This window comes from Colletotrichum acutatum (genome assembly GCF_030867785.1).
Source record: "Colletotrichum acutatum strain CBS 112980 chromosome Unknown BDZ83scaffold_11, whole genome shotgun sequence".
Lineage (NCBI taxonomy): Eukaryota > Fungi > Ascomycota > Sordariomycetes > Glomerellales > Glomerellaceae > Colletotrichum > Colletotrichum acutatum.
The window spans coordinates 156,557-181,262 of record NW_026849005.1 but is presented as its reverse complement, the minus strand read 5'-3'; the positions used below and the strand labels follow the sequence as shown (position 1 = coordinate 181,262).

Below are 24,706 nucleotides of genomic sequence, written 5' to 3'. Positions count from 1 at the left end.
AGCAAATGCCTCTCGTCGCCACCCCTGACCCTCGTTCAGTAGAGCTCCCCGCCAGCTCACCCGCCGCGATGTCGCCAACCGTAGCGACACCCTCATCGGATGTCTTCATCAACTATCAGCCGGAGGGTCCTCCGCCTGTGTCCGTAACGCCATCAGAACCCCTGAAGTGGATGCCGCCCAACACCAACACGCCCGTCAAAGCCTCGCCGTCTAAGCCATCGCCAGCCAAGCTGTCTTCAGCCAAACCGTCGCCCATGAAAAAGTCTCCGGTAAAGATGATGCGTGCCGATCTTCCAGTCTTCACCTCCACATCTGCGATCCCTTTTGCGCCGCCAGGGATGAGCGCCCCGTCTGAGATCGAGCAAGAGCCGGCAGTCAAGGCCGATCCGGAGGAGCCGGCAAAGTCGGTCTGGGATATCCCGGAAACTCCGCAGAGGCAGTAGTGCGCTGTGCCACAGACCGAGAAGTTGGAGTGGAAGCACTGACACAGATTTGGGCCGTCAGTCTTTAAAAAGTCATTTGTTTATTTTGTCTCCTTTGCCCAACGCTTCTCTCTAAGTATAGAACCTTGTTTCTGCGGATCTGGCTTTTTGAGCCGTGTACTTGGAGTTCACCGTCTTGATACCCTCTTGTCCGAGTTATTCCCTTTCTTCTTGATCCTCTGGTTCCTCTATAAATACTATAACACTCTTTTCTCGTATTAATCATGTACTTCGATGCTGCCATTGAAGCCATTGGAGACGTTGTCAACGTAAAGCCATGATTGGCCGAAATGCCTATAAATGTGACATGGTACCGAGATCTCATGTAACCTCGTGGGCGTCCGCGGACGCGGCCAAAAGCCTTGGCACGCGGAGACTCGATATACACCGCAGCGGGATTATGCGCGTCAACGTGGACGGATCAACGTCAGCGATTTGCTGCGGCTACCCGTCGGGCCCCGAAATTTTTCTTTGGTGGGGAACCCATTGCAGCGCATGTTTTACGCATCCCAAACTAAGTCGCCGCCGATTGACCAGGTTCTTATCTTGAAGTGATCGGAGATCCCTGAGTCCTGTTACACATATTCGGCTGGGATATCGCATCTCATCTTTAGACATTTGTAGATATTGTATTTCACCGTTTATTGAAACTGTGAGACGTGGCTCGGCTCAGTTGGATTTTTTCACTTACTGTCTCTCAAACTACGTCACCAGCCAGCGCCTTTGCGAACTTGGCCAGCATCGGGAACCTGACTCATCTCGAGTTCGTCTCATTCCATCTCATCTCATTCTCTTTCACGTAGACCAACCCAATACACACACACAACTCATCAACTCACCATGGCGTTCACCATGCACTCCCACTCGGGGCAATTCTGCCCCGGCCACGCAAAGGACCAGCTCGAGGCCATCATTCAGCATGCCATCAGTATTGGCTACAAGACCATGGGTCTGACGGAGCACATGCCCCGTCTAGAGATCGGGGATCTCTATCCTGAAGAGGTAAGAACACACTTCAGTTTCATCACATCCCCCGAACATAGCTCTCATGAGAAACCGAATTCCTGACAAATCTTCACCAGCTCGAAGAAGGAGACCCCCAAACAGCCCTCTCCATCCTCGCCCCCCGTCACGAAGCCTACCTCGCCGAAGCCCAGCGCCTGCGCGAAAAGTACGCCCCGCAAATCGACCTCCTCATCGGCTTCGAGGGGGAGTGGTACCGCCCGGCCTACGGTCCTTTCATCAAGTCTCTCGCGTCCCACCCGGCGGTGGACTACTTTATCGGGTCGCTGCACCACGTTAACGCCATCCCCATTGACTACAGCCGGGACATGTACGTCGAGGCGATGAAGTCGGCCGGCCCCGACGAGGAGAGCATGTACGCGCGGTACTACGACCAGCAGCACGAGATGCTGACGGCGCTGGAGCCGCGCGTGGTAGGCCACTTTGACCTCGTGAGGCTCATGAGCGAGGACCCGGGGAGGGACGTGAGGCAGTGGAAGGGGGTATGGGAGAAGATTGTGAGGAATCTGGAGGTCGTCAAGGGGTACGGGGGCTTGTTGGAGTGTAATAGCAGTGCGTTGAGGAAGGGTCTTGATGAGCCTTATCCGTGTCGGCCTATTGCAGAGGTGAATTATCCCCCCTCCCTTTTTTTTTTTCTTTTCTTGGTTCTTTCTACAAAGGTCGAAAGAAATCATGGAGGTATGGTAATCATTGACTTTTGCGACTAACTCTCTTTGACAGGCATGGTTGGCGATGGGTGGACGCTTCACATTCTCAGACGACAGCCACGGTATCGCACAGGTCGCGACGAATTATAAGCGTAACGTCAACTACCTCGAGAGCCTGGGAGTCCAGCAGGTTTTCACGTTTGAGCGTGGGCCGGTGGAGGGGGTGAACGGAGACGCCAAGGCCGTGTTGCGGGAAAAGGGCGTTGCGTTGGCGGCGTTTCGGGAAAACTTCAACTAGAGGAGGCGAGGTGCGATAGAATTGTAGACGAAGAAGAAGTGGGAGAAAAGGAACGAACTGGTGCAGAGAATAGACGTAGAGGTGTGAGATAGATGAACGTTTTGGCAAAGGCCCCACGCATGCTGGGTTTCATTATTACTCATGGTGTAACTTCCTGGTATTAAGTACCCCTGTGATCGATGTTGAAAGCCACTGGGTCGCTGTTTATCAGAGTAAACCAAGCAGGAAGGTATGAAACTTGTGAAGTGAGGCGCAGGTGATGAAATAAAAAACCAAGTATTGCGTCCTAGATGGTGAAAGAACACAACTGAATTCCAGCTCACAACATACCAGTCACTACTCTTCTCAAGAAAGTGAAGTCTTGAGGAATACTGTCTGGTAATAAAGGCGTCCTGACAATTGCCTCCATCACAAACCCTAATTTCTCCCACAAAACCCCAAAAACCGAGTCCCCGTGCAACATCACCAAAACACCACCACAACCACAATAAAAACTCACGATAGCTTTACAGAAAGCTCAAAAAGAATGACCCCCACCCGATTTGAACGGATAACCTTTCGATCTGGAGTCGAACGCGCTACCGTTGCGCCAGAGGGCCATGTTGTGTTATTCCGGACCTCGAAATGGAGAGGCGGGATTGACGATGCAGCCGGGAAATGGGTTTATGAATGGAAGCGGGGTGGAGTGGTGCCTGCAGAGTTGGAAAACGGAGTTTCTGGAAATGAAAGTGGGTCTCATGAATTACTTTGCAAAGGGCAAGTGTGCCGCTTTCATGCAGGACAAAAGATGCAGACTCGCTCTCTCTCGGGTGAGACGCTGCAGAACGATTGGCGAGTCGAGACTGTCTACACGGTTCGACTTTTAAGTCCACTTGAGCAAATATCAGGGCCTCAGTTTATAGTCGCATAGAGCAACCTCGACGTATAGCCAAACTATACTAATAAACACTCATCAAGCGGAGACGGCAATGCGCCTTTGGGGCCTGACTTAGCTTGCCATCCTTAGCTGAACCGAGCAATTATCAGTGTACTTTTCCAGAGTCACTCGATTCAATTCACGCGAGCCAGGCCTGGGGTTCAGCTAACAGGCTTGTCGACACGGAGCGAGAATAGTGGAATCTCATCAGGTTGTTGAAGACGCGGCCAACTAGTCTCAGCCATTGCCGCTTTCGGTACAGGTGGCTTCCACTTACTTTTGTTGCAGCACCTATTCTTCTTTTGCCCGAGAGCTTGCTCAAAGAGAAAACAACGAAATCTTGAAGACACAATGTGCAATGACTGATACAGAGGAGCGTCAGGGCCTGACGTGCTCGTCACATCGGTTTACTATGCTGTGAAGCACTTCTCTCAATTTTTGGAAGATCCTTCAACTCATCCCGCACATCGACAAGTTCAATGAGAAGTCGCAGATGCACACAAAAAATTGAGGACCCCGACTTCCTACTAGCGTAACCAGAGCCCCGGATCCCATCCGAGAAGAGCTAAGAAAGAAGGGGCTTGAGGGAAAGCGCGTTTGCATTCTTAGACCATGAATTGGGCATGCACCACTTGAGCCGGATGCGGCCGACCTCGATGACCTCATTGGACTGACATGGTTGTAAGTCAGCCCTAAGAAAATAGCCTCATGTTTAACACGAACAAGCTTTAGCCCGTCAAGTCCATATGAATATCTGATTCCAATAGGTGTTCGTGGTGTTGTACCAGTGAGCCACTGGCTCGTATAGGTTAGGTACTTTGGAGGCGCCATGCCGTGGTCGTCTTGTTCCGATGCATCACCCCCGGCTTCATCGACAGGGACGACCAGACGGTCCCCGCAAATGGAAACAACTTTGTCTCGTAGAAACAACTTCGTATCTCGCGCGCTGGGGAGCTGGTAGATAACACAAGCTTTGCCTACTTTATCACGATAGAGCTTGACCAGCTTTCGGGTCCTCCATATCTAACTCGTATCCTGTTAGCCCAGGAAGCATACTTACAACATGACTGTAATGAACCGCCAATCCCTCAGCGGTGTCTTCCTCTTGGCCGGCTTCGCCGCTGCCCAGGGACAAGGAGACGTCGACCCCTTTGCGCCCGTCTACACAAGCTGTCCCTCAGACTTGGTGGTGCGGTCCGCTTCAGAGGTAAATTGAGGTTTACCCCATGAACTTTAGGAATAGCTATTGACTTTTCATCTTCAGGGGCTCTCACAATCGGAGTCATCTTGGAAGGTAAGCCGCGGCGAAAAGGTTATCCCCGCGCTCAGCTCTTACCTCACACTGGCAAATATTTCTGGATTCGATGTCCAAGGCTACATCCAGCGTCTCAACACCTCCAATTATCCCGTCGTTGGCCTCTCCGTCTCTGGGGGAGGCACGCAGTCGGGTGTTGGAGGTCTTGGTATATGGCAGGCTTTCGACGCCCGCAACCCGGCTGCTGTCGCTGCTCGCACGGGTGGTTTGACGCAGGTTCTCTCATACATCACTGGTCTAAGTGGCGGAGGTGCCTTGACCGTGAGCACACTGTAAGTCCTGCCGATTGTTCTCTATCTTACTTCATCTCTCTCTCCATTGAATGTGGAATGCTCACAGTTTGCGCAGGGCTGCCAATGATTTCATTTCTATAAGTGCCCTAAGAAAGCAAATAAACTTCACTGTGGATTATACCCTTGGTCCCGACGGCAACATCACCACATATCTAACAGACATCTTTGAAAATGTTGGCGCAAAGGCAGAGACGGGACTTCCTGTCTCCGTCGCCGACGCCTTTGGCCAGTTCTGGGCAACCTACCTCCCAGAGAACCGTACTTATGGCAACTACTCTGATCTCGCCCAGTCTGGAACCGTCTTCTCTTCAGGCGATGCCCCCATGCCCATCATAGCTCTCTCCGAGGTCATCCCCGGGCAGTCACCCGCAATCGGTGGTATCGTGTGGCCTGGAAGGAACAACACCAACGGATTCAATCTGACTTCCTATGAAGTGACGCCCTTTGAGTTTGGAAGCTGGCGAGGTGGAAGAATCCAGGCCTTCATGCCGACAACGTACCTCGGAACATCCATGTCCAACGGCACGGCCCAGAACAGCAGCGAGTGCGTCCAGGGGTTCGACAAGTTCACCTTCATCCAGGGGTCTACAGCCGACGCTTTCGACGCGTGGTTCATCGATGACTGGTACGACACTCCAATCTTTGCCAAGCGGGCGCTCAAAACGGGTCCGCCAACCACCTCCGTCATCGTGCCTCCCCCTCAGTTCGAAGACGACGGGCGTGTGATCCTCGTCAACCAGACCGCCGAGTCCTTCAACCAGACATTCAACGAGTCTCTGTGGGCCACCTACCCGAACCCCTTTGAGAACTACAACCCCGCCATGCAGGACGTCGACGAGCTCCTCCTCGTCGACGGCAGCCTCGGCGGAGAAACGAACCCCATCCGGCCCCTCATCATCCCCGAGCGCCAGGTCGACCTGGTCATCGTGTACGAGGCCTCCTCGGACGCGCAGTATAACTGGATCAACGGCACCAACCTCGTCAACACGGCGCAGTCGGCGGCTCAGGGCAACATCCCCTTCCCACGCATCCCCGACGTCGCGACGCTGGTGACGCAGAACCTGACCAAGCAGCCCACCTTCTTCGGCTGCGACGCCGCCACGTCGCCGCCTACGCCGCTGGTGCTCTACCTGCCCAACTCGCCGTGGTCCGGCTACAGCAACTTTTCCTTCTTCAAGTCCTCCTTCACGGACAACGAGTTCGACCTCACCGTCGACAATGCGTTTAACCTAGCGACCTACGGCAACGGTACTGTGGATGCGGCGTGGCCTGCCTGTCTCGCCTGCGCGACGATCCGCGGCAGTCTGATCAGGGCGGGTATCGAACTTCCGGAGCAGTGTCAGGAGTGCTTCCGCCGCCATTGTTGGAACGGACAGGTTGCTAGTCGGACGATCACGGCGGACGATCTCGATCCCAAGCTGAGACTCAACTCGAGCCTGTCGTTTGCGGAGTGGAATCAGACATACTGGAGCAGCCAGACAAGTACGGGTGGTGCTAGCGGTGGAGGAAGTGGCGGGAGCAGTGGCACCGGGACCGGAGGCAATGGCGGCGGTGGTGCCTCATCCACACCCTCGGCTTCGGCCACAGCGAGTCCATCTAGCGCATCAAGTTCGGCCGAACTTGCACGAGTGGCGGCTGCTGTGACTGTGGCTTCTCTTGTTGCTCTGATAGCATTGTTATAAGCTGGATTATGGGGTATCATTTCTACGTGTTTTCTTTTTTACAGATAATAAGTCATTTCAAGAACTGAAAAAGACGTTGTGTTTGTGTGGCATCAGCAGCTCAGGGGCAAACGGCCCGTAGTCAGGATGTGTCTGCTCCATTCCAAGTACATCCGCAAAGATGTCTCTTGCCTGTGTGCATAGTAGAGGCATGTTGCTCAGTAGACCCTGGGCAAGATGCATCCAGTCCGTTACACCAGAGAGCTTCAAGCGAAGAGCCTAGTAGTTGCATGAGTCATGAAGGTCGTACTCTCGAACAGAATCAAAGGAGCGCGTCAGATCCGATCTCACCTCGAGTTGTTCCTTGACATCATTGTCTTCCTCCAAGGGTGCCGTCACTCTCATGGCTCTCTGCGTATGGACGACGTATTTGGCAATCTTGTAGATCTTGGAACAGCCGTCCAGGACGTTGTTCAAATCGCATCCTTCTTCCTTCAATCCTGCTAGGAATTGGATAAATTGGCCCATGACCCTGATATTGAGATGGGCCTCTGATCCTGTGGGTTCCTCGAGTGCTGACCATAAGAGGATCAAGCTGGCCATGATAGGATAGCCGAGAAGAACCCTGTCAGAAGTGTTAGTAAGCTATACAGGAAATCAATAATTTTTTGAAACTGACCATATATTCACATAAGGTTGAGGTGGCATCACTCGTAGAAGATCAATGATTGCCCGAGCCGCCGACGTACACTTGGAGTGTGACTGCTCTATGCTGGGAAAGGCGCCCCTATTCACCCAGTCCGAGTACAGCGAGGATGACGGCTGAACGCTCGTCGCATTTTTGAGTCGCGCCAGATTTATGTTGGTCTTAATCAGAGTGCTAAAATAGATGAAATGCAACAGGGCGGTGTGCATATCCAGCGCTCCCGTCGTCGATGGGGTGGAGGGATCCGGCCTCGATTCTTGCGGGAGCGAGCACTTCCACTCTTCCAGCTCACAATTGGACAGTATCATCATCATGTGGTGTTCCGTACCCGACTGCAGCTGGAGATTGTGTGGAGAGAATTTTCCATGGAGTGTGACTTGGGTCCTTGACAGTTGTGCCATGCTATTAAGGAGGCACGGCGAGTGTGAGATGCCATCAAAAACGGTCGCATCCTTAGCTGGGAGCTCAACGGTGACATCGTCATGAGCAAAGGGGTGAGATAGACCATACTTTGCCATCATATCCGTGTTGAGTATATGTGTTGCCCAAAATACCCGCGTACGTCGCGCCGACTCAATGGCATCGAGGTTGGCATAGGTTTCCCTCCTGTGCAACCCGATGATCTGCGCGGTTCGGGCCGCCGCAGAAGCCAGCTGAGCTGTCGTGCGGGCATCAGCCGTCTGTAACGAGAACGTGGCTATAGCCAGCAAGGCCTCGCAGGCCAACACGTTTGTCCCCTGAAGAAGGAGTTCAGGGACGATGGCGTATGCGTTCTTATAGTATCCCCAACTCAAGCCACCAAAGCGCTCAAAGGAATCGTTCGCGGTCCTCCACCGCATGGCGGCCCCGAACATGGCATTTGCAATCGCACGCCTGGCCGAAGTATCACAGTCATTTTGGTCGGCGTGAACCCCGTACTGTCTGTCACTATGCCCTAAGAATGTCTCCCTCGTCATGGCAGGACAGAAGAGTTGCACTTCCTCCATGACGGTGACTTCCAAGTCCAAAATGTAGTCTTGGGGCGGAAAACGTGCAAATGTGGTTCGGCTGAAAGGCCTCCGATCAACAGTTGCCTCAATCTGATTTCGAGCGTTGCGAAGTCCTTCTAGCACGGAAGTCCGCCCGAACAGATCTTTGGGGAGGAAAGGGAGAGCATAGGGTGGCATCCTTTCGCGCCGGCTGGGCCCAGGATCGGCTGGATTACGCTGCTGTTGTTCTGCGGCATGACTCTGGATTCTCTGCGCCAGACTTTTCGGTACCTTTATACGACGTTCGGCAGGCTGAGAAGGCAGAGTATCGACGAGCCCTTGGGATTGCCCTCTTGGATCCTCTGGGGATAACCGGCCACCGAGACTGTCAATTTCAGCCACATTGGGCGCCTCAGCATTCTGCCGTTTCCCTTCTGGCTCGGAAACGGCCAAGTTTCTGGAGGAAACGTCAGCAATTGTCGACGAAATAAGCATCCGCACTTGGCACTGACTTCCGCCCCGGGCCTCTCTTCCTGCGCTCAGTGTACACGCAGGGTACGCCCGACCTGGTGCAGAGTCCACAGGCCGGTTCTCCTCCATCGCAGCGTCTTTTACGCGACTTGCAATAGGCGCATGCCTTTGGATGGTCATTAGACAACTTCAAACTGACTCTGGCTGGATGGTAGCGATGCGGAGTTGCTTACACTATAAATCCGCTTCTTAGTGACTTCCTCCGCGTTGCTTTCGACGGTGCTGGTGGCCTCTGCAACACCGGTCATGTTCGCTAGGCGCTCTCTTCACCTCACGGAAGTACTTTGGACAGAGAGAAGAGCTCCTGTTTGATTCCGCTGGAAAGATGGGCGAACAGTGTGCTTCATGCGGAAGTTTGTCGTGGGTAGTCGTGGGGATGTATAAGTGGGCGGATATTATTAAGCTTCCGCCATTTGAGTAATAGTCGGGAGAGGCGGCGGATACAACTGCGGATGTTTCTGGGATGTTTTGTATCCCCCGCTATAGTCTTTCTTGACTAGCTTACCCCAGCTTTCCGCAAATCAACGTTCAGAGCGGTCCGAGACTATCATCAAATCCATTCGGAGACATAATTATATCCGCCGAGTGGACTGAAGCTCTGAACAAAGGTGCTTCCTCCACAATTGCGCCATCTCACCCTGCCTCGATTGTACACTTTCGACATCCAAAGTCCCGAAATAATGCCATACGGATCGGAAGAAGAATGGCATCCCCCGACCCTGAGTAATTATGATGGAGTCGTCGCGTTATGCCGGCGGACTTTCAATGTCAACCGCACAGACGGGAAGTTGAAGTAGAGGGTATGTTGTTGTGTATAAGAGGAAGACTCGCGACGAACACCAAGCGATGACTATGCAACAGTAACAAACGACAACAAACACCTAAGCATACCATATTAGGAAAACTTACCAGACTATCACAAAGATGAGCTCTTTCAAGAACGTCGCTCTCCTTGGCGTAAGTCCACATCTCAGTCTCGTCAGTTAGAGCGCCAGAGATACTAAGAAGTCTACAGAAAGGGCTCCTGGGAAGCGCAATCACCACTGAACTTGCCAACGCTGGCTTCAACGTCACGGTATTCGGCCGCGCTGAGTCTGCTCCAGGAGACCTCCCTGCGGGTGTGCACTTCAAGACGATCGATTACTCCTCAGTCGACACCATCGCCACGGCCGTCAAGGGGCAGGATGTCGTCGTCTCGACATTCAGCACGGGCGGTCTATTCATCCAGCAAACTGTCATCGACGGCGCTATCAAGGGCGGCGTCAAGCGCTACATCCCTTCAGACTGGGGCTCCTTCACCACCGACCCCAAGGCGGCCGCCGAGCTTACCATCGTGATGAAGCCCATCACGGACACCCAGAACTACCTCAAGGAGAAGGTCGGCGAGATCGAGCACACAATCTTCTCCGTCGGCGGCTTCACCGACCTCATCGTCAAGTTCCCCATCGCCTTTGACTACGCGAACAAGACGGCGGCCGTGACAAACGGGGGCCACGCCCGCTTTGCCAGTACCAGTCTCGCCGGTATCGGCAAGGCAGTCGCCGGCGCTCTGAGGAACCCCGAGGCGACCAAGAACCGCAACTTGAAGATTCAAGAGTTCGAGGTCTCTCAGGCGCAGCTGCTTGCGCTCGCAAAGAAGTACTCGCCGCCCGGCACCGAGTGGAAGGAGACCGAGCTTGACGGTGAGGTTGAGCTGGAAAAGAACCTGAAAGCCGCACAGGGGGACCCCACCAACGAGTTCGCCATGCTTGGTCTAATCAAGGCTGCCCTACTTAGCGGCCGATACAAGTCTTCTTACGACAAGCTCGACAATGGGCTTGTGGGCCTCTCGCTTCTGACTGAGAAGGATTTGGAGGCTAAGTTCGCGGAGGTGTACAGCTCCTAGACCGTTTTGCCACTCTACAGTCTACATAGTCGGAAATGTCGGAAATGGATAGTAAGGCTGGCTTGTAACAGGGCTTTGATAAGCAGAGGACGAACTTCATGTGCAACCTTCTTTTATAGTGAAGAATAGACTTCGTCCAGGCAGCTGTGGCGTCATTGTGTGTGCCTAGAGATATGAAGAACAAACATGTATATGACAGCCTGCCAAGCATGAAGAAAGTATATGTGGGTTGGTTTCCTATGTGCAACCCAATGCTACGCTTCAAGAAATGTCGAATGAGCGAGATCGTCAAGCGAACATGCATAAACGACCGTTGGAATGCAGTGACTCTAATCGCCTATATAGAACGAACGATCGACTCGGATAGAGAATTATACTTTGACGCCTCGAAACCATCGCAATTAGTCTAAAAGCCTAGTAATGGCAATGGGCCTATCAAAGTAATGAAGAAGCAAATACATCACATCAATCACGCCACAATCATCCGTGTGACATTGCTAGATATTCTAGTCAGCTACAACTTTCCATTTTTACGTCTATTCACCTAGTGCATTTGAAAACTACAGCACCCCGTGGCAAAATTCACATTAAACACGACGTAATGCAACCCTGGAAAGGAAATAACTCTTAGAGGCTACGACTCACATTGCCATGGGCGGTGGACCACATTGATAACCCATGCATTGCAACGACATCTACTCCATCGCGAAAGAAAGATACATCCAGTATACAAACATCAGAGTATCTACATGTCACAGGTGCGCCCGCATGTACCCCGGGGCCAATTTGATCTAGAACACCACTCCAACATGAAATGCGAATCGGATGCTGCAGTGACAATCAAAAGCCTGTTCCATCCAAATGTGCAAAAACAGCATAGTGTTCTAGATGATAAGGATGAGATGGACCAGGTTTGACATCTGACATCACTCGCTTCCCTCTTCTTTGCAGGCGCCCTCATTTCACATCATCACATCCAGGATTGCTTCCAAGCCCGCGCCGTCGATTCTTGGCAACACATCCCCCGGGCAGCCCCAAATATTATGCAGTGTTCCAACTTCCCGCAGGATGGCGCTCTTTCCAGTGTCCACACTCCACAAGCGCGCGAATCTTGGCAAGGGGCGGCACCCCTTTCGATGCTGCAGCCAGCCCGGGATGCCCGGCAGACAGGCCCAGCTGATTGTCGCTGAGCATCGCAACATGAGACCCAGGGGAGGAAGGGAAAGGAGGGGTTTTTTTGTTGTGGGGATGTAGGGATGGTGTGAGAGCACTGGGCAGTCAAAACGGCTTCTTGTAGGGGGGGGGGGGTTGTCGTGCCAGTACCTTGAATGATCACGTTGGCTGGAAGCCTGGAATGGTCTCTGAAATCATTCCGCTGGCTGCCGCTGGACAAGGGCCCTTGTCAGCCATGGGATAGCTGAACTGCATGGAAGAGTGAGGTTATGTTTGGGGAAAGGGGGTTGGGTTCGCAGTAGTACTCCGTACCATATCTTAGCCATCTTTGTACTGCCATGCTGAAGCTGCTATGATCAAATTCCAAGACATCAGGCCATCATATTGAGTCGGTCTGAGTTTCATGGTATCTAACCGTCTTCTTATACGCCGGTTTACTGTGAGAGTTTTCGTATATGCCAGTGTGCCCTTAGCGTTTTTGGACTATGATCTATCTGAAGCCCCAAGGTGAATACGATTAATCCCCAGGGCCAATTCGCCACACAAAACGGCTATCGAGACCACAGCAACAACAGACGGGTCCCAGAAGGCTCCATGTCAGTTGTCAATCTATCGGCCGATCGGACAAGAGAGAGGGAGGCAGCCGAGAAGCCCTTTGGTCCGCTGTGACAAAGTAGCTGGCCTCGTTGGAATTTGCACAGGGCGGAGCATCTGGCCCGCAGATGGGTATTTGGGAAGTTACTGGCGGGCAGCCAAATATCTGATCGTAGGGAACTATATCTCAGGGTCCTCGTGGGGATCAATCTAAGCATACTATAAGAGAAAGTACGAGTACTTCCTTCTTGTTGAAGCTGTTGCTGTGGACCGTGAATGCAGCTTCGCAAGCTCTGTCCACGGGGGTTGCTTCTGTCCCTCCCCCCTTTTCCCCAGCTTCATCTGCCTAAATCATCGAGGATGAAGCCGATAATTATCGCGTTGATCATAAGATCAAGCCGTCGGGTATGCCAGTGCTCCTGGAAGAAGGACAAAACTGTCCAACAACCCAATCACGCTTGCAGCATCATCCAGTGCCAAGGAAGTTCTGCCTTGCCGTTTGAGCATCGATTCACGGAGGCGTCCCTCTTTCGGACCGGTCCGCTGACCGATGTTGCTGTTGTTGGCGTCATCGACTTTCGGCTCCCGTAACTGCTCCCACTCCGTGTGTAAGTATTGCCCGAAAAAGTTGGACAGATAACCACGATCAACAACAATCCCTTGACCGATGAACGTTGATCGATGAACGTTGATGAACCCAGATCTACGCAGCATGGCGATGGTTATCATCGGCAGTGCGCCGTTGGCTCCGGATAAGTGTTCTCACGCACTAGCACGCGAGCAAATGCATGTAGTGGTGTACTGTGGTCTCCGGGAAGCCTTTCCTCCTCCCCGTTGCGGCGTTGATATCCCCGCCTCGCTTCACCATCTTTCCTCGTCCCCCATCTCGCTGATGTCGCCGAGGCGCCGAGGCGACACCGAGGCAAATGGGGTTTCTCGAAATCCCATCTAAACATGTCCATGCCGGCCGGGGCGCCATTGCAAGAAAGGGCCAATCATGCATGGCTGCATCATATCGCCCACATCACGGACAATCGAGCGCCCGTTCCTTTCTTTTCTCTTTCTTCCTTTTTTGCTGGGTATCCATCCGAGGGGGGAGGAAGGGGAGGGGCGGCCGGCCCGCCATTCAATGTCAAGAAAAGGCCTAGAACAAGTTCAGAAGCAAGTTTGACAGCCCCCGCTAACGGGCGTTTTGGTGGCACCCCTTTTCTTTCTTGCAGCTCATGGTCGGCGATCCCCCATGCGAGCAAAGTTGAAGAAAAGCAAGGCGTGGCAGAGGAAGCTCCCCCGGAGCTAAGCTAGTAGCTGGGTCCCCAGTTTAGCGTGCCCGCGGGAAATTTCATGGCCGTTTGAGAAAACATGAGTCGTGTCATTCTGTTGCCATTCTGGGTAATCTTTTCACTAGTCAGGAGGCAAAGAGTTAGGGATTATGATGCTAATAATTTTGTAAATGAAAGGGAGAAAAGTGACGCGAACCTATCAAATGTCGGTGGAGTTTTGGGCAGCGAGAATGAGCTTCACTTATTCCGCGGAATTCGGAAACAATTAACGTGGTATCCAGCTTTGGGCAGCGACACACCACGACCACCACGCCCGCCGTGCCCAGACTAAGCCTTGAGAAGCTTAGCCAATGAGTGACGCCCCGGTTGCCATTCTCGGAAGAGCCCCGTAGTCATCCCCGTGCTTCGGGTCCGGTGGATCTCGGGACACGCCAAACGGTAAGCGACCGCCGGATGCGATGGTGCGGAACAAGCGGGGGACCCACTCGGGGCTCAGTGGTTGATTTTGTCGTCTTTACCCCTTCCGAGCCATAATCCCGCCTGACCTGCATCATCGGCCTTGCAGCTTGCAGGAGCATCGCACCTGTTGGGAATAAGTTCTACCCTGCACTTTACTCATGGAACCTGCCATCACATCCCTAATTGAGATGGAGCGGGCAGAATCCCGCTGTGTCCATGCCTAATCACACTCTGCTCCCGCCTATTCGGGCTGCCTTTCCTCATTTCTCAAGCTCCCCTGTATCGTCAACAAGCCTGTCGCGTCTCGCCATTAGAATAATTGTCCTATCTTATCAAAGATGCCCCTTTATCACGCGACCTCACGAATCTGAGTAGGGCTACTATCTGCGACCGAAGAAACGGGAGTTAATGCATTGCACTCTCACCGCAGCCCTCAGCCCTTCCGCAGTCGGGAACCCTCTTCGGCATGAAGAACCTTCGGGTGCAGTCCCGATGCCCGGAGGCTCCGGCGCTGGCTCCGTCAACAGTCTCCTGTCCCCGCTATCTTGCCTATCACGCTTATCTCATCCAACCGTTTTCGGAACGTCCGACGTTATCCCCGGCGGCATCAATATCCGTAAGCAACCACCTCGAAACGAAACACTGCGCAAACCAATTCCCCAAAAAACAAGTGACCGAAAAGAGAAAGAATGCCCAGCCCAAATCAGATATCGCGTATTTTTCTTTTTACCGAAATTTCTCCCCGGGCAGAATATGCCCCTTCTTTTTTCTTTACTTTTTTCTGCTTACCATTCATGACCCCAGGCAAGTTAACCTTTTGCCAGACTGCTACGATATCGGCCGTTGCGGCTTCCTACTCTACGGATACGTGACGTGGGTGCATTCTCCCATCAGCCCTCCCTTTCCTGCGCTTCCACGTGTTGTTTCCTCCCTTGGGAAGGATCATCCTTGCTCCGTTTGTGCGTAGCTAGACCTGAATAATCAGATTAACCTTTTCCCCTTCCTCTTACCCCAAAAAAGCTTCGACTGACGTGCGATCTGCTCAAACTCTCAACCAACTCCAAATCAACTTCACCCCTTCACGACGTCACACCGACTTAATCCCATGCAAATCGAAAGAGAGGGAGAAAACCATCACGTCCAACTGCAATTGAGTCCATTCATCACCGCCATATTCATACATCGTAGCGTCACACGGTCATCTATTCCTAAAATGGAGATCAAGGCACTCAACGTTTACCCCATTAAGGCTCTCCGCCCAATCCAAATCACCGAGGCAACCCTCACACCGCAAGGCATCCTCCACGACAGGACCTATATGCTGTTCAAAGAAAACCCGGACTCGACCATCCGCAAGATGCAACTCTCCACCTTTCCGCAGTGCGCTCTCTTCTCCCAGGAGATCGTCGGCTCTCCCAACAATGACGGCGGCAAAGAGATCCTGGTAAAGTACAACATTCCGACCCCGCCCCTCATCGATCACCATATCCTCCAGGATACGACCCTTTCGGTGCCTCTCGTCCCGGATACATCGTCTCTGGAGCCCATCTCCGTCGACCTTCATGGAAGTCCCGCCGAGGCAATCCGCATGGGGGAGCCATACGACGCCTTCTTCTCCGCTTGCTTCGGCTTCCCCACAATCCTAGTCCACATCGGCTCCGGACGTCGCCGTGTCCTCGGCACCCTCGCCCCAGGGTCGTCCTCCAAGCAGCAACAACAGCAATCGTCCTCTCTATTCTCATCGATCACATCGTATCTCCCCTCCCTCTCGTCTCTATCCAAGTCTGAAGACGAAGAACAAGCCTGGCTCACCTTCACCGACTGCGCCCCTTACCTCATCACGTCAGATTCCTCCCTATCTTACCCATCCCTGACCTCCTTTCAGAACCCGGATGCCTCATCCACCATCATGCCCAAGATGCGCCCCAACATTGTCGTAGAAGATTCCTCCGAGGCACCCTTCGCCGAGGACTTTTGGGCGGAGCTGTCCCTCCCTGCCTCCTCCGACGCCAAGCTCCTCCTGACGGCCAACTGCGGTCGCTGCACCTCTCTTAACGTCGATTACGCCCTCGGCCGTGCAGCTCCCGGACCCGAGGGGAAGCTTCTCAACACACTGATGAAGGACCGCCGCGTCGACCCGGGTCACAAATACGCACCCGTCTTTGGCCGGTACGCCTTTCTCGAGGTCCCTCCCGTGGGAGACGGGTCCTTGGCCGGGGATGAAACTGTTCAAGTCCGCGTGGGCGACCAAGTCGTCGTCACCCGACGCAACGCCGAGAGGACAGTCTTTGACTGGGACATACCGGCTCCCGCCGCAAAGAAGACCGTGGCTGTTGCATAAAGGGTCCATATCCGCAGATCAGATTTCCTGATGTTGGTGGTTGCAGCCCACTCCCCATCCACATCATTCTCCCCTCCCCACTTGGGCAGCCATTCTTTTGTTTTCCACTTTTCCTGCTCTAGACTAGAATAGGTAACTTTCTTCATAAGACGGCCATAACACATGTCATTCCTCACGATTTCCACATGTCCAAAAAGGGGGAAGAGAAGGAAAAGAAAAAACACCACGGAAAACAGGTAGCATTCTAGATGGAGTCAAGTTGTTGGCCGCACCGTTGGCTGCACCACGAACTAGAAGAAGGATACCGGGCACACGAGTGGGGGACTATCACGTGTGAGGTTCTCGCATCATACCAGGTGGACGGGCGGGGGCAGAGTTGGGAAGTAGAAGCAGAATGTAAGAAAACAAGGGCAGAATGCCGTGTTCCCTATCTGAACCCCTCGCGCCGCGCGCATCACGCCTTTTCCCGCATAAACCCACCTTTTCGAATCCCGAAACCCCCCTCTGCATCGTGAAAACACCCGTGTCATCATCTCCTGATCTCACGAAAACGATAACGCAACTAGAAAACACTGTGGCTCCCCCATTGCCTAGAGAGCCCTTTTGAGGATCGAGATGAGGATCGAGATAAGAGCCTCACCGCCATTAACACATGCAATGGGACCTCAAACCCCCCTCCTTGAGCTTACCGGGAGATAAGTCATCTACGGAGTATCTCTACACTCTCTCCCTCTCTCATGGGCTGGAGTCGCCAATGACACCATCCCAATTCCAAGTTTCATATGCCCGTAACCTCTGTGTAACCCGAGAAAAAAGCGCCACTCGCCTTTCGGCGTTAAGTACTTAGGTGACTTGGAAAAACTAAAGCGGGGAACACACAAATTTATACCCACCAGGGTGCGCGATACCCCAGATGCCCAGATTGATTAATAAACTAAAAAGGGGAAAATGATGGTGTGGGAATGCGGGCGGTGCATCTCGCTGGAACTGACACAGCGGATAAACATAACATACCATGCCATACTGCGCGTACTTGAACAGAGAAACATCGAGAGATTCGGCGAGGCTTCCCGCGAACCAGAGCAAACTCTTCCAATAATACGGGAGTACTGTCCCATCTATCCCACGCTCTGCCGGCCGGCAAGGCGGGCAACAACGGTCCAGCCAGCCCCGCGCGTAACCTGGCCCCCTTGTTCCCCGGTTCCCCCGTTTTGAAAATGATGTGTACCGCGGGCGCCGGCGCGATGGGAAAATCCTCAACCGTTTACGAATTGGAAAGTACATAATCTTTGAAAGGGCAGAAAGAAAAAGAGGAGGGGGGGGGGGGGCGCTGGGACTGGGCGGGAAGGGCAAAGCCTGAGAAGGGGGATAGGTAGGTAAGATAATTCCCCCGATCTTCGCAGCGATTGTTGTGTGATGTACTGCAGGTAAGGTATCTATCCGTACCCCATCCCCATGCCCGTTGAAGCCAATTCGAGTCGATCAATTTCATGGTTCCCTTTCTGCTCGTTCTAGCTAAACCTTGGGTTGGGTATCTACCTTTTATTTCCTCTCAAGATTCATCACGATCTCGTCATTCCTTGTTCTTATTGCATCTCGGTACTCCAAAGGCCTGGGGCAGCGTTGGTGAGAATATACACCAGGCTTAGAAAAGACAAAGGGGCATAGCAACAATACTAATCTTCACCGAGAATGATCGACACGTCTAGCCCACGAACCCATCCATTCCACACCAGAGCCTCATTTACCTTTCTTACTACACCATCATACGTCGTCACGGAAAGCGCCTACTTACATGTTCCTTGACCAATCATAATCACGAGCCACCCATCACAATACTCGCCCAATCCCATCACACACCCGTCGTCGAATTCGTCGGTGTAAATCAGCCAACGCTTACTCCGTAGTCTAGTCTAGTCCACCTTAGTCTAAACGTCCACCAACCACTCTTACCCTTACTCTTACTCTCACTCTGCCTTATCACGCAACTGCAGAACTGCTCATCTTGTAAGTCTTCATTTCACCGCAAAGCTTCGCGCAAACCTTGGCCAGCTACGAATCTTACTTTGAAAAAACGAAAGAGATGGAGAAAAACAAGAGACAAGTTGGAACCAACCAAATGACTGACAGACTTGACCGAGGAACAACTCGGAGAAATATGTCATGCAGGCAACCGGCCGGTCCTTCCTGTCAGATGTAGTCGTACAAGTTGTCAGTACTATGCCATGCCATGTGTATGTATACGCATGTATGTATGCCATGCCGAGGTCGCGCCATGCTCAACCCAACCAACATCATCTTGTACAACCACAAAAACCCCGGATCTACATTTTGTGCAACATGAGTATAAAAAAACTAACAAGCCTTGAATCCAAGACCTGGATCATATCACATCTGCCAATCCATCCTCTTCCCCGTTGCCGCCAAACTTTTCTTCACCGACTTCTTCCCGTTGGAGAAAAGCCAAAAGATTCGAGGCGAGACGAGGCGAGACGAGGCGAGACGGGATGGTTACACACGTATCGCACCATACGGTTCTTCACCGGCGACCGGCATCCTCGGACCATAGGTGACACCGAGTGAGCGCTCCATCGGCATCCGAACGACGTACGTCGCTTTCAAACCCAAAAGGTATCCCGCGCACATACCGAAGGGTGTCCAACGTCCCCCAGACTCACAGAGTCACAGGTGACATGACATGCCAGATTCTGAATGACACAAGGGCGGACGCAGCAGCCATGATATGATGGCTAGAAATACATTCGGGTTTTGGTTCTATTGTATTAGTGCTTGGCACCTTCTTGGTCTTTCCTGCGTCATGGCAGGAGTAGAAGAAGCCCCATGGTTCTTCAAACCCGGACAAGCGCAACCTATAGATTTGCTTGACCAACCGGACGCGATACCGTTCTGGCCTGGCAGCATCAAAGTCATATGCGAAACCGAAGCGCAAGGGGTTCGATGTGATGCAAAGACTCCTTGAACAATACTCAGCATGAGAACTGACCAAAAGGCAAGAGCGTAGCGTGAGGAAATAGAAGTATTCTGCGTCAGGAGGTAAAAAGAAAGAAAACTCGAAATTGACAAATAACCGCCGTTCCAGTCCATCAGCCTTGCGTGCTGTTGTGACGTGATCTAAGCCCATATTTTTTCTTCTGTTTGCCATGCTCCGTGAACCATTCCCAAAAGACCCGAAATCTATTGTTAGAGAAAGAAACCGTTCCCTCTCGCTAGTACCACTCCCAACATTTGTCGCGCTCCCTCGCTCGCCCCCTCGCCTCACTTGCTCCTGCCCTGCCAACTTTGGCGGTTTTGCCCAAAGGAATAAAGAAAGGAAATAACCAGGTCGTTGTTTGTCGTAGAATAGGGGTATTGGGCATTGCGCGGCCGAAAAACTCCGTTACGTATTGATCAAAAGTGAAATGAAATGGAGAACGGGCGATGGGTGCGTCTTCTTGCGGTCGAATCAAGAAGCTAACCGGCCGGAGCATCGGCGAGCGAACGAGCTGTGGATAGATGATTTCTCCCTGCCGGTTTAGGCTCAGTGCCTGATGGTTCCAGATTGTGACCGGGAAAGGTGCCGTCGCATCATTCCCGTCTTCAGCCAGGTACGGAAACTCGAGGGCATCATCGTACAGGGGCTCAGCTGTTGACACAGGCGCTAGGGCGTGACCCCCCTGTGGACGGGATGCGCTCCCCGCCGGGGCCGTTAAGCTGCAGCCAGCTGCAGAGGTGCCTGAGCCAGAGGGTCCCACGTGCGCCATGCAGCACCGAAATTCGGCACCACTGAGCTAAACCAGAGTAAAGACCGAGGACCCTGCCGCGACGGCAGGGGGGCGGAGCTGGTCCTGTCTGGGTGGTGTAATCGGCGTGCCTTCAAAACGTCCGGGGAGGGTTGCAAACAGAATGATTGAAAAAACTCAAAAATCGAAAACGGAAAGAGTTGCATGGCTTTTTTCGTGTCGACGGCCGCCGCCGCCAAAAGTGAAGGGATCAAAGGGGGAGAACCCCGCGAAGAGGTATCCGATGTTGTCCGATCCGAAAAAATCCTGACTGCCATCGATCGCCAGGGCATTTCTCAAGCTCATGCGCCTGGTATTGCGTGTTTGGTGGTGCATCGCTGTGGGAATGAACCAATATAGTCCTGCAGCGTTTGAAGGTCTCAAAAGGGGCCCTAGGCTTGTGTTAGTAGGTGACATCCATCAATTGCAAGATGACACAGTTTGCAACTGCCGTGCCGCATTGTCCACCGACGGGTATTTCCATCTGGAAACCTCGTAGGTAATGAAACAAGAGAGGGCAATGAGATCGGGGATTGGATAGGGCGAGACATTTGTGTCTGGGTGGTGACGGAAGGGAGTTTGCGTCATCAGAAGCAACCAACATGTAGCCCGATTTCGAACGAGGTGACTTGCTCGAGGTGAGCAGCAGTGTGTCTTTGTGAACATACCTCGAGTGCATCCAATGCCAAACACCCACGTTGCCGGCATGCCTCCATCTTGCGTCCCCTCACCTTGAGCACCATCTTTTCCGCAGTCGGTGTCGTCTGGGGTGCTCAGTAACGGTGCCGACAAACGCTGCATCTCAGGCGCTTTGAGTGCAGGGCCGGCAGGTGTGTAGCTTGCAATACCGGCACTCGAAGATACTCCAGTGGGGTCCAGAATGGCAGAGGTTGCAGGTCCATTGGATCAAAGTGCTGTCCGACTTGATCATTTTGAACGAGTGGGCGCAGGGGCCCGCGACGGCCATCTTGAATCGAAAGCAGCTGGAAGGCCTGGGAAGCTCGGCGTCTTAAGGTTGTGTCTGGAAGGATCCGGACGTGCTGGAAGCCCTGTGCGTTGTGCGCGCGATGGTCCTGAGCCGTGTGGTTTTCGGTGCTGGTGCTGCTGTCGCAGTAGTTGGTTGGCCCTGAAGATCGAAAGTGATGTTCGCTAAAAGCTTTTGATTTTGGTCCTTTGGGAGGAGCCTAACGGTTCGGTGGCAGAACGATGGTCAAGCTTTTCCTGGTATAAAGAAAACGTCTTTCCTTCTTCTTTTCTCTCTTATATCTGTGGAATTGAATTAGCATTGGAATAGACATATTTGTGATTATTCCAGTAGGTGATGCTGCAGTCTTAAACATGATGTGAAGACTTGCAGGCGGGTAGTCGGAACTCACATGAGAGAGAGGCCAAACGTTGATGTGATGTTGACGAGCAAGGGGGTGGATGTTAAATCAAGGTGTCTGAGTTGAAGAACTGAGTCAACTTGGAGTGTTTGGAGAGGATGCTCAACGAAGCGGGTGGAGCGTGGGAAGGGAGAAAGAAAGAGGTCGGAAACATTAAGAATTCAAGAGGAATTCAAGAACACAGGAGGATGTGGTTCTTGTTTAAGAAAAAGGTGAAAGAAGGTTTGCCGGTCGGTAGTGGGTGCTATTGATGGCATGGATGTGATGGGTAAGGATAAGGGCGCGAATGAAGAAAGTGCGGGTGCAAGTGCAAGTGCAACTACCGCGAGGCAAGTGCAGTTGCAAAGTGAATCTCAAGGTGAGCGAGGTATCCGTATCCGTAAGGTCAGGTATTAAGGTAGGCCGCCCAAGGTAGAAAGAACTTCCAGGGAAGGTGAGGCCGGGTGAGGGTGAGCGCGAGGGTGAGGGTCAGAATGATGTGCCCCACGCCGAAGTGTCAAGGAAGGTACGGGATGGTCCGAGGGTTTTGGGCAGGAAAGAACGGCAGCAGGGAAGGGGCCATATAATGTCAAGGAATGTCGAGTAAGGAAGTCGCGCCGACATGGTCAGGAAAAAGGAGGAAGGAATGAAGCATATGGAAGGAGCAAGGGAATTGGTGCGATTTGCGCTTGCATGAGAAGAGTGGGAAATAGAGGATAGGAAAAAACTCACAAACTTTAGGAGCTCGCAAAAACCGAGGCAAACAAGCTACCTTTGGTCAGGGTGAGGTTGGTAGGTTGGTAGGTACCTTGGGGTTGAGTACAAAGGTGAGATAAGGTAGCTTAGTGTCGTATGGTCAGGTACCTACCTCGTGGTAGGTAGGTGCTGCTATGGTACGGCAGAGAAAGGCCAGTGCCGGGTGTGATGATGTAGGTGTGCTTTGACAGCAAAGCTTGGTGGTTTCTTCTTCTCCCAAACAGCCAATGCAAGCCAGGCAAAGTCGGCAATGGCAATGGAAGCCCAAGGCAAGTGCTGTTGGCTAATGCTGTGTGACTGGTCGAGCAGCGAGATGAGGGAAAAAAAAAGTCGACTGAGATGAAGGTGGAGTGAGGTGACTACCAAGCGGGTGTGAGGTGTAATGACGATAAAAAATAAAAGTAAAGATAAAAGTGGCAGAGAGCCAATCCAGTAGGTAGCTTAGCTTGAGCTTGAGCTTGAGCTTGGGGTAGGCACGGAGTAATAGAGCCCTTTGGTTTTTTTTCTGCTCTCGACAACCTCCGGCCGGTGGTCCTCAAGCAACCCTTATATGGATGGACCATGGTCTCACGGACGGAAAATCGTCTGATTGCAATGCAACAGAGAGCCAGGTATTTCTCGACAATCGCAGCTTGTATAAACTCTAAGCATTGGTATTACCGCATATCCCGTTCTTCGGCAGAATTCTGAGGTGCTGTTTGTTGCTGGCCGTCCCTGTTCGCCCGGACCCAGCCCGTCCCAAGGTTCACAGCGGGAGCGTCGGACTGGACATTGGATTGCCCTGTCCCCCGTTTCCACTCCTGGTCCGTGTTGTCGTCTGTCCGTACCGGTATGGAAGGATGCACAACGCGGTACTGGTAGGGCTACCAGACTTTGGCTGACTGTGGCCGGTGCCTCTGGAACCTCTAGTTGACATTGCCGTGATTCTGTGACGGGACAAGGACGTAAGGCATCCCGGCGGGAAGCTAATCCGTACCAGTCGTAAGGTAGCATACTCTTTCTTTTTCGACATTAGAGCCCGATCATAATCCAGTATGACAGCAGTATGAGACGAATAAGGTACGGATGCAGCTCTGGAAACATCCTCCATGAGTCCCGATTTCCGATGCTCACGCAGCCGCTGACGGGATATGCCTTGCAGTTCAGACTTTAGAGGCGCCTGCGCTAGGTTGGAGAAGCTCGACTTGTGGTGCCCTGCGTGGTACCACAAGGTACCGCTGTCATTCCTCCCCAATTGTACCTTACCATGGCATGGATCTGGAATAGGTTGAACCTTCAGAGTTAGCTGAGCTATGTGGCCGGACGTGGTATCGTTACAGCACCGAGACAGACTCATCACATCTATGGTGCCCTGTCTGTCCTTGACAGGTACCTACCTGCTGACGGTTAACCGACCCAACGATGCCGCTTTCTCGGCCCTACCACTTTTCCCATCTCGTTTGTTCAAGCCGGGAGCACGACGTCTTTACATGGATGTCATGTAAAGACGTCTCCTGTCATCATGGCCCGGCCCGTTTCTTTTCGTCTGCACTTGGGGCCCGGTGATAGACCAAGGTACTCCTTCAGTACTTTGTCCGAGAAAGACAGAACGGGCGCTACCCACCCATGGTCGCATGTCATGTCTTGTATCGCCTAAAGCTAAGGTAGAACAAGGGCTTCCGCATTCCTAGTTGTCCATCTGCCATGCGTACCATGCCCCTTGGGTACGCAGTGAGGTCTTGTCCGCAATGACGACAAACCATAATGATGCTTGCTAGTGCAACAGACGGCCGAATACCATCGCCCCTTCTTGCATACCTTGCCGTGCCTCGCCACCGTTAATGGCCAACGGCCGTCGTGCGGAGCAGCAGCAAGGGATTTGACAGACAGGACCCGTTAAAATGATACCTTTTGGTTGTGACTTGATCATGATGTATGGGCCTTTTCTTCGTGTTGCACAATGCCTCGTGGCACATCATTACCGCTTCCACGGGAGTATTTTGTCTCTTCCGCCCTTTTCCCCATTCGCGACAAGGATAGTTGTATTGCTGTAGACCACGCTGGCTGATCCTGAGTCGTCTCATGGGAATCCGAGCTTGAGGTCGTTATATTGCCTGGCTGTGCTCCTTTCGTCTTGGTTGCATTCAAATCTGATCCGAGCAAAACTGCCGCGTACTTCTCCGAACACGTCCGGCAGCCAGGTTGTCGGACTGTTCCGTTCAAAGTAATTGATCTGGTTCCCCCATTCCCAGCTGC

The 24,706-nt window shown here is 52.7% G+C and overlaps 7 protein-coding genes and 1 non-coding gene across 8 annotated transcripts; 6 read left to right on the top strand and 2 right to left on the bottom strand.

The window, feature by feature from the left end:
- Positions 1-1,065: 1,065 nt before the first annotated feature.
- Positions 1,066-2,713, top strand: BDZ83DRAFT_32603 (histidinol phosphate phosphatase HisJ family protein). The gene is made up of 3 exons (XM_060502393.1): positions 1,066-1,484; positions 1,565-2,110; positions 2,226-2,713. Exons 1-3 carry the CDS (start codon positions 1,323-1,325, stop codon positions 2,448-2,450), a joined length of 933 nt encoding a protein of 310 aa, XP_060369514.1. The 5' UTR covers positions 1,066-1,322; the 3' UTR covers positions 2,451-2,713.
- On the top strand, positions 2,581-3,412 carry BDZ83DRAFT_605168 (uncharacterized protein). Its single transcript, XM_060507321.1, has one exon. It carries the CDS (start codon positions 2,977-2,979, stop codon positions 3,358-3,360), a length of 384 nt encoding a protein of 127 aa, XP_060369513.1. The 5' UTR covers positions 2,581-2,976; the 3' UTR covers positions 3,361-3,412.
- On the bottom strand, positions 2,978-3,049 carry BDZ83DRAFT_t49. The gene has a single exon. It is a non-coding gene; the product is annotated as a tRNA-Trp (tRNA).
- Positions 3,413-4,298: 886 nt separating the features above from the next.
- On the top strand, positions 4,299-6,719 carry BDZ83DRAFT_605166 (lysophosphoplipase A). Its single transcript, XM_060507320.1, has 3 exons — positions 4,299-4,573; positions 4,631-4,953; positions 5,030-6,719. Exons 1-3 carry the CDS (start codon positions 4,430-4,432, stop codon positions 6,654-6,656), a joined length of 2,094 nt encoding a protein of 697 aa, XP_060369512.1. The 5' UTR covers positions 4,299-4,429; the 3' UTR covers positions 6,657-6,719.
- On the bottom strand, positions 6,714-9,203 carry BDZ83DRAFT_690873 (uncharacterized protein; the record flags this gene model as incomplete). Its single annotated transcript, XM_060511309.1, has 5 exons — positions 9,014-9,203; positions 8,822-8,946; positions 7,315-8,766; positions 6,987-7,260; positions 6,714-6,914 (listed from the first exon to the last, which is right to left on the bottom strand). The coding sequence occupies exons 1-5, from the start codon at positions 9,086-9,088 to the stop codon at positions 6,714-6,716; spliced, it is 2,127 nt and encodes a 708-aa protein (XP_060369511.1). The 5' UTR covers positions 9,089-9,203.
- A 561-nt stretch (positions 9,204-9,764) lies between these two features.
- Positions 9,765-10,725, top strand: BDZ83DRAFT_568284 (uncharacterized protein; the record flags this gene model as incomplete). Its single annotated transcript, XM_060504048.1, has 2 exons — positions 9,765-9,797; positions 9,856-10,725. 2 exons carry the CDS (start codon positions 9,765-9,767, stop codon positions 10,723-10,725), a joined length of 903 nt encoding a protein of 300 aa, XP_060369510.1.
- A 4,176-nt stretch (positions 10,726-14,901) lies between these two features.
- BDZ83DRAFT_605156 (uncharacterized protein) lies at positions 14,902-17,052 on the top strand. The gene has a single exon (XM_060507319.1). The coding sequence runs from the start codon at positions 15,337-15,339 to the stop codon at positions 16,570-16,572; it is 1,236 nt and encodes a 411-aa protein (XP_060369509.1). The 5' UTR covers positions 14,902-15,336; the 3' UTR covers positions 16,573-17,052.
- Positions 17,053-19,230: 2,178 nt separating this feature from the next.
- On the top strand, positions 19,231-19,676 carry BDZ83DRAFT_32532 (uncharacterized protein). The gene has a single exon (XM_060502390.1). The coding sequence runs from the start codon at positions 19,316-19,318 to the stop codon at positions 19,550-19,552; it is 237 nt and encodes a 78-aa protein (XP_060369508.1). The 5' UTR covers positions 19,231-19,315; the 3' UTR covers positions 19,553-19,676.
- Positions 19,677-24,706: the final 5,030 nt, after the last annotated feature.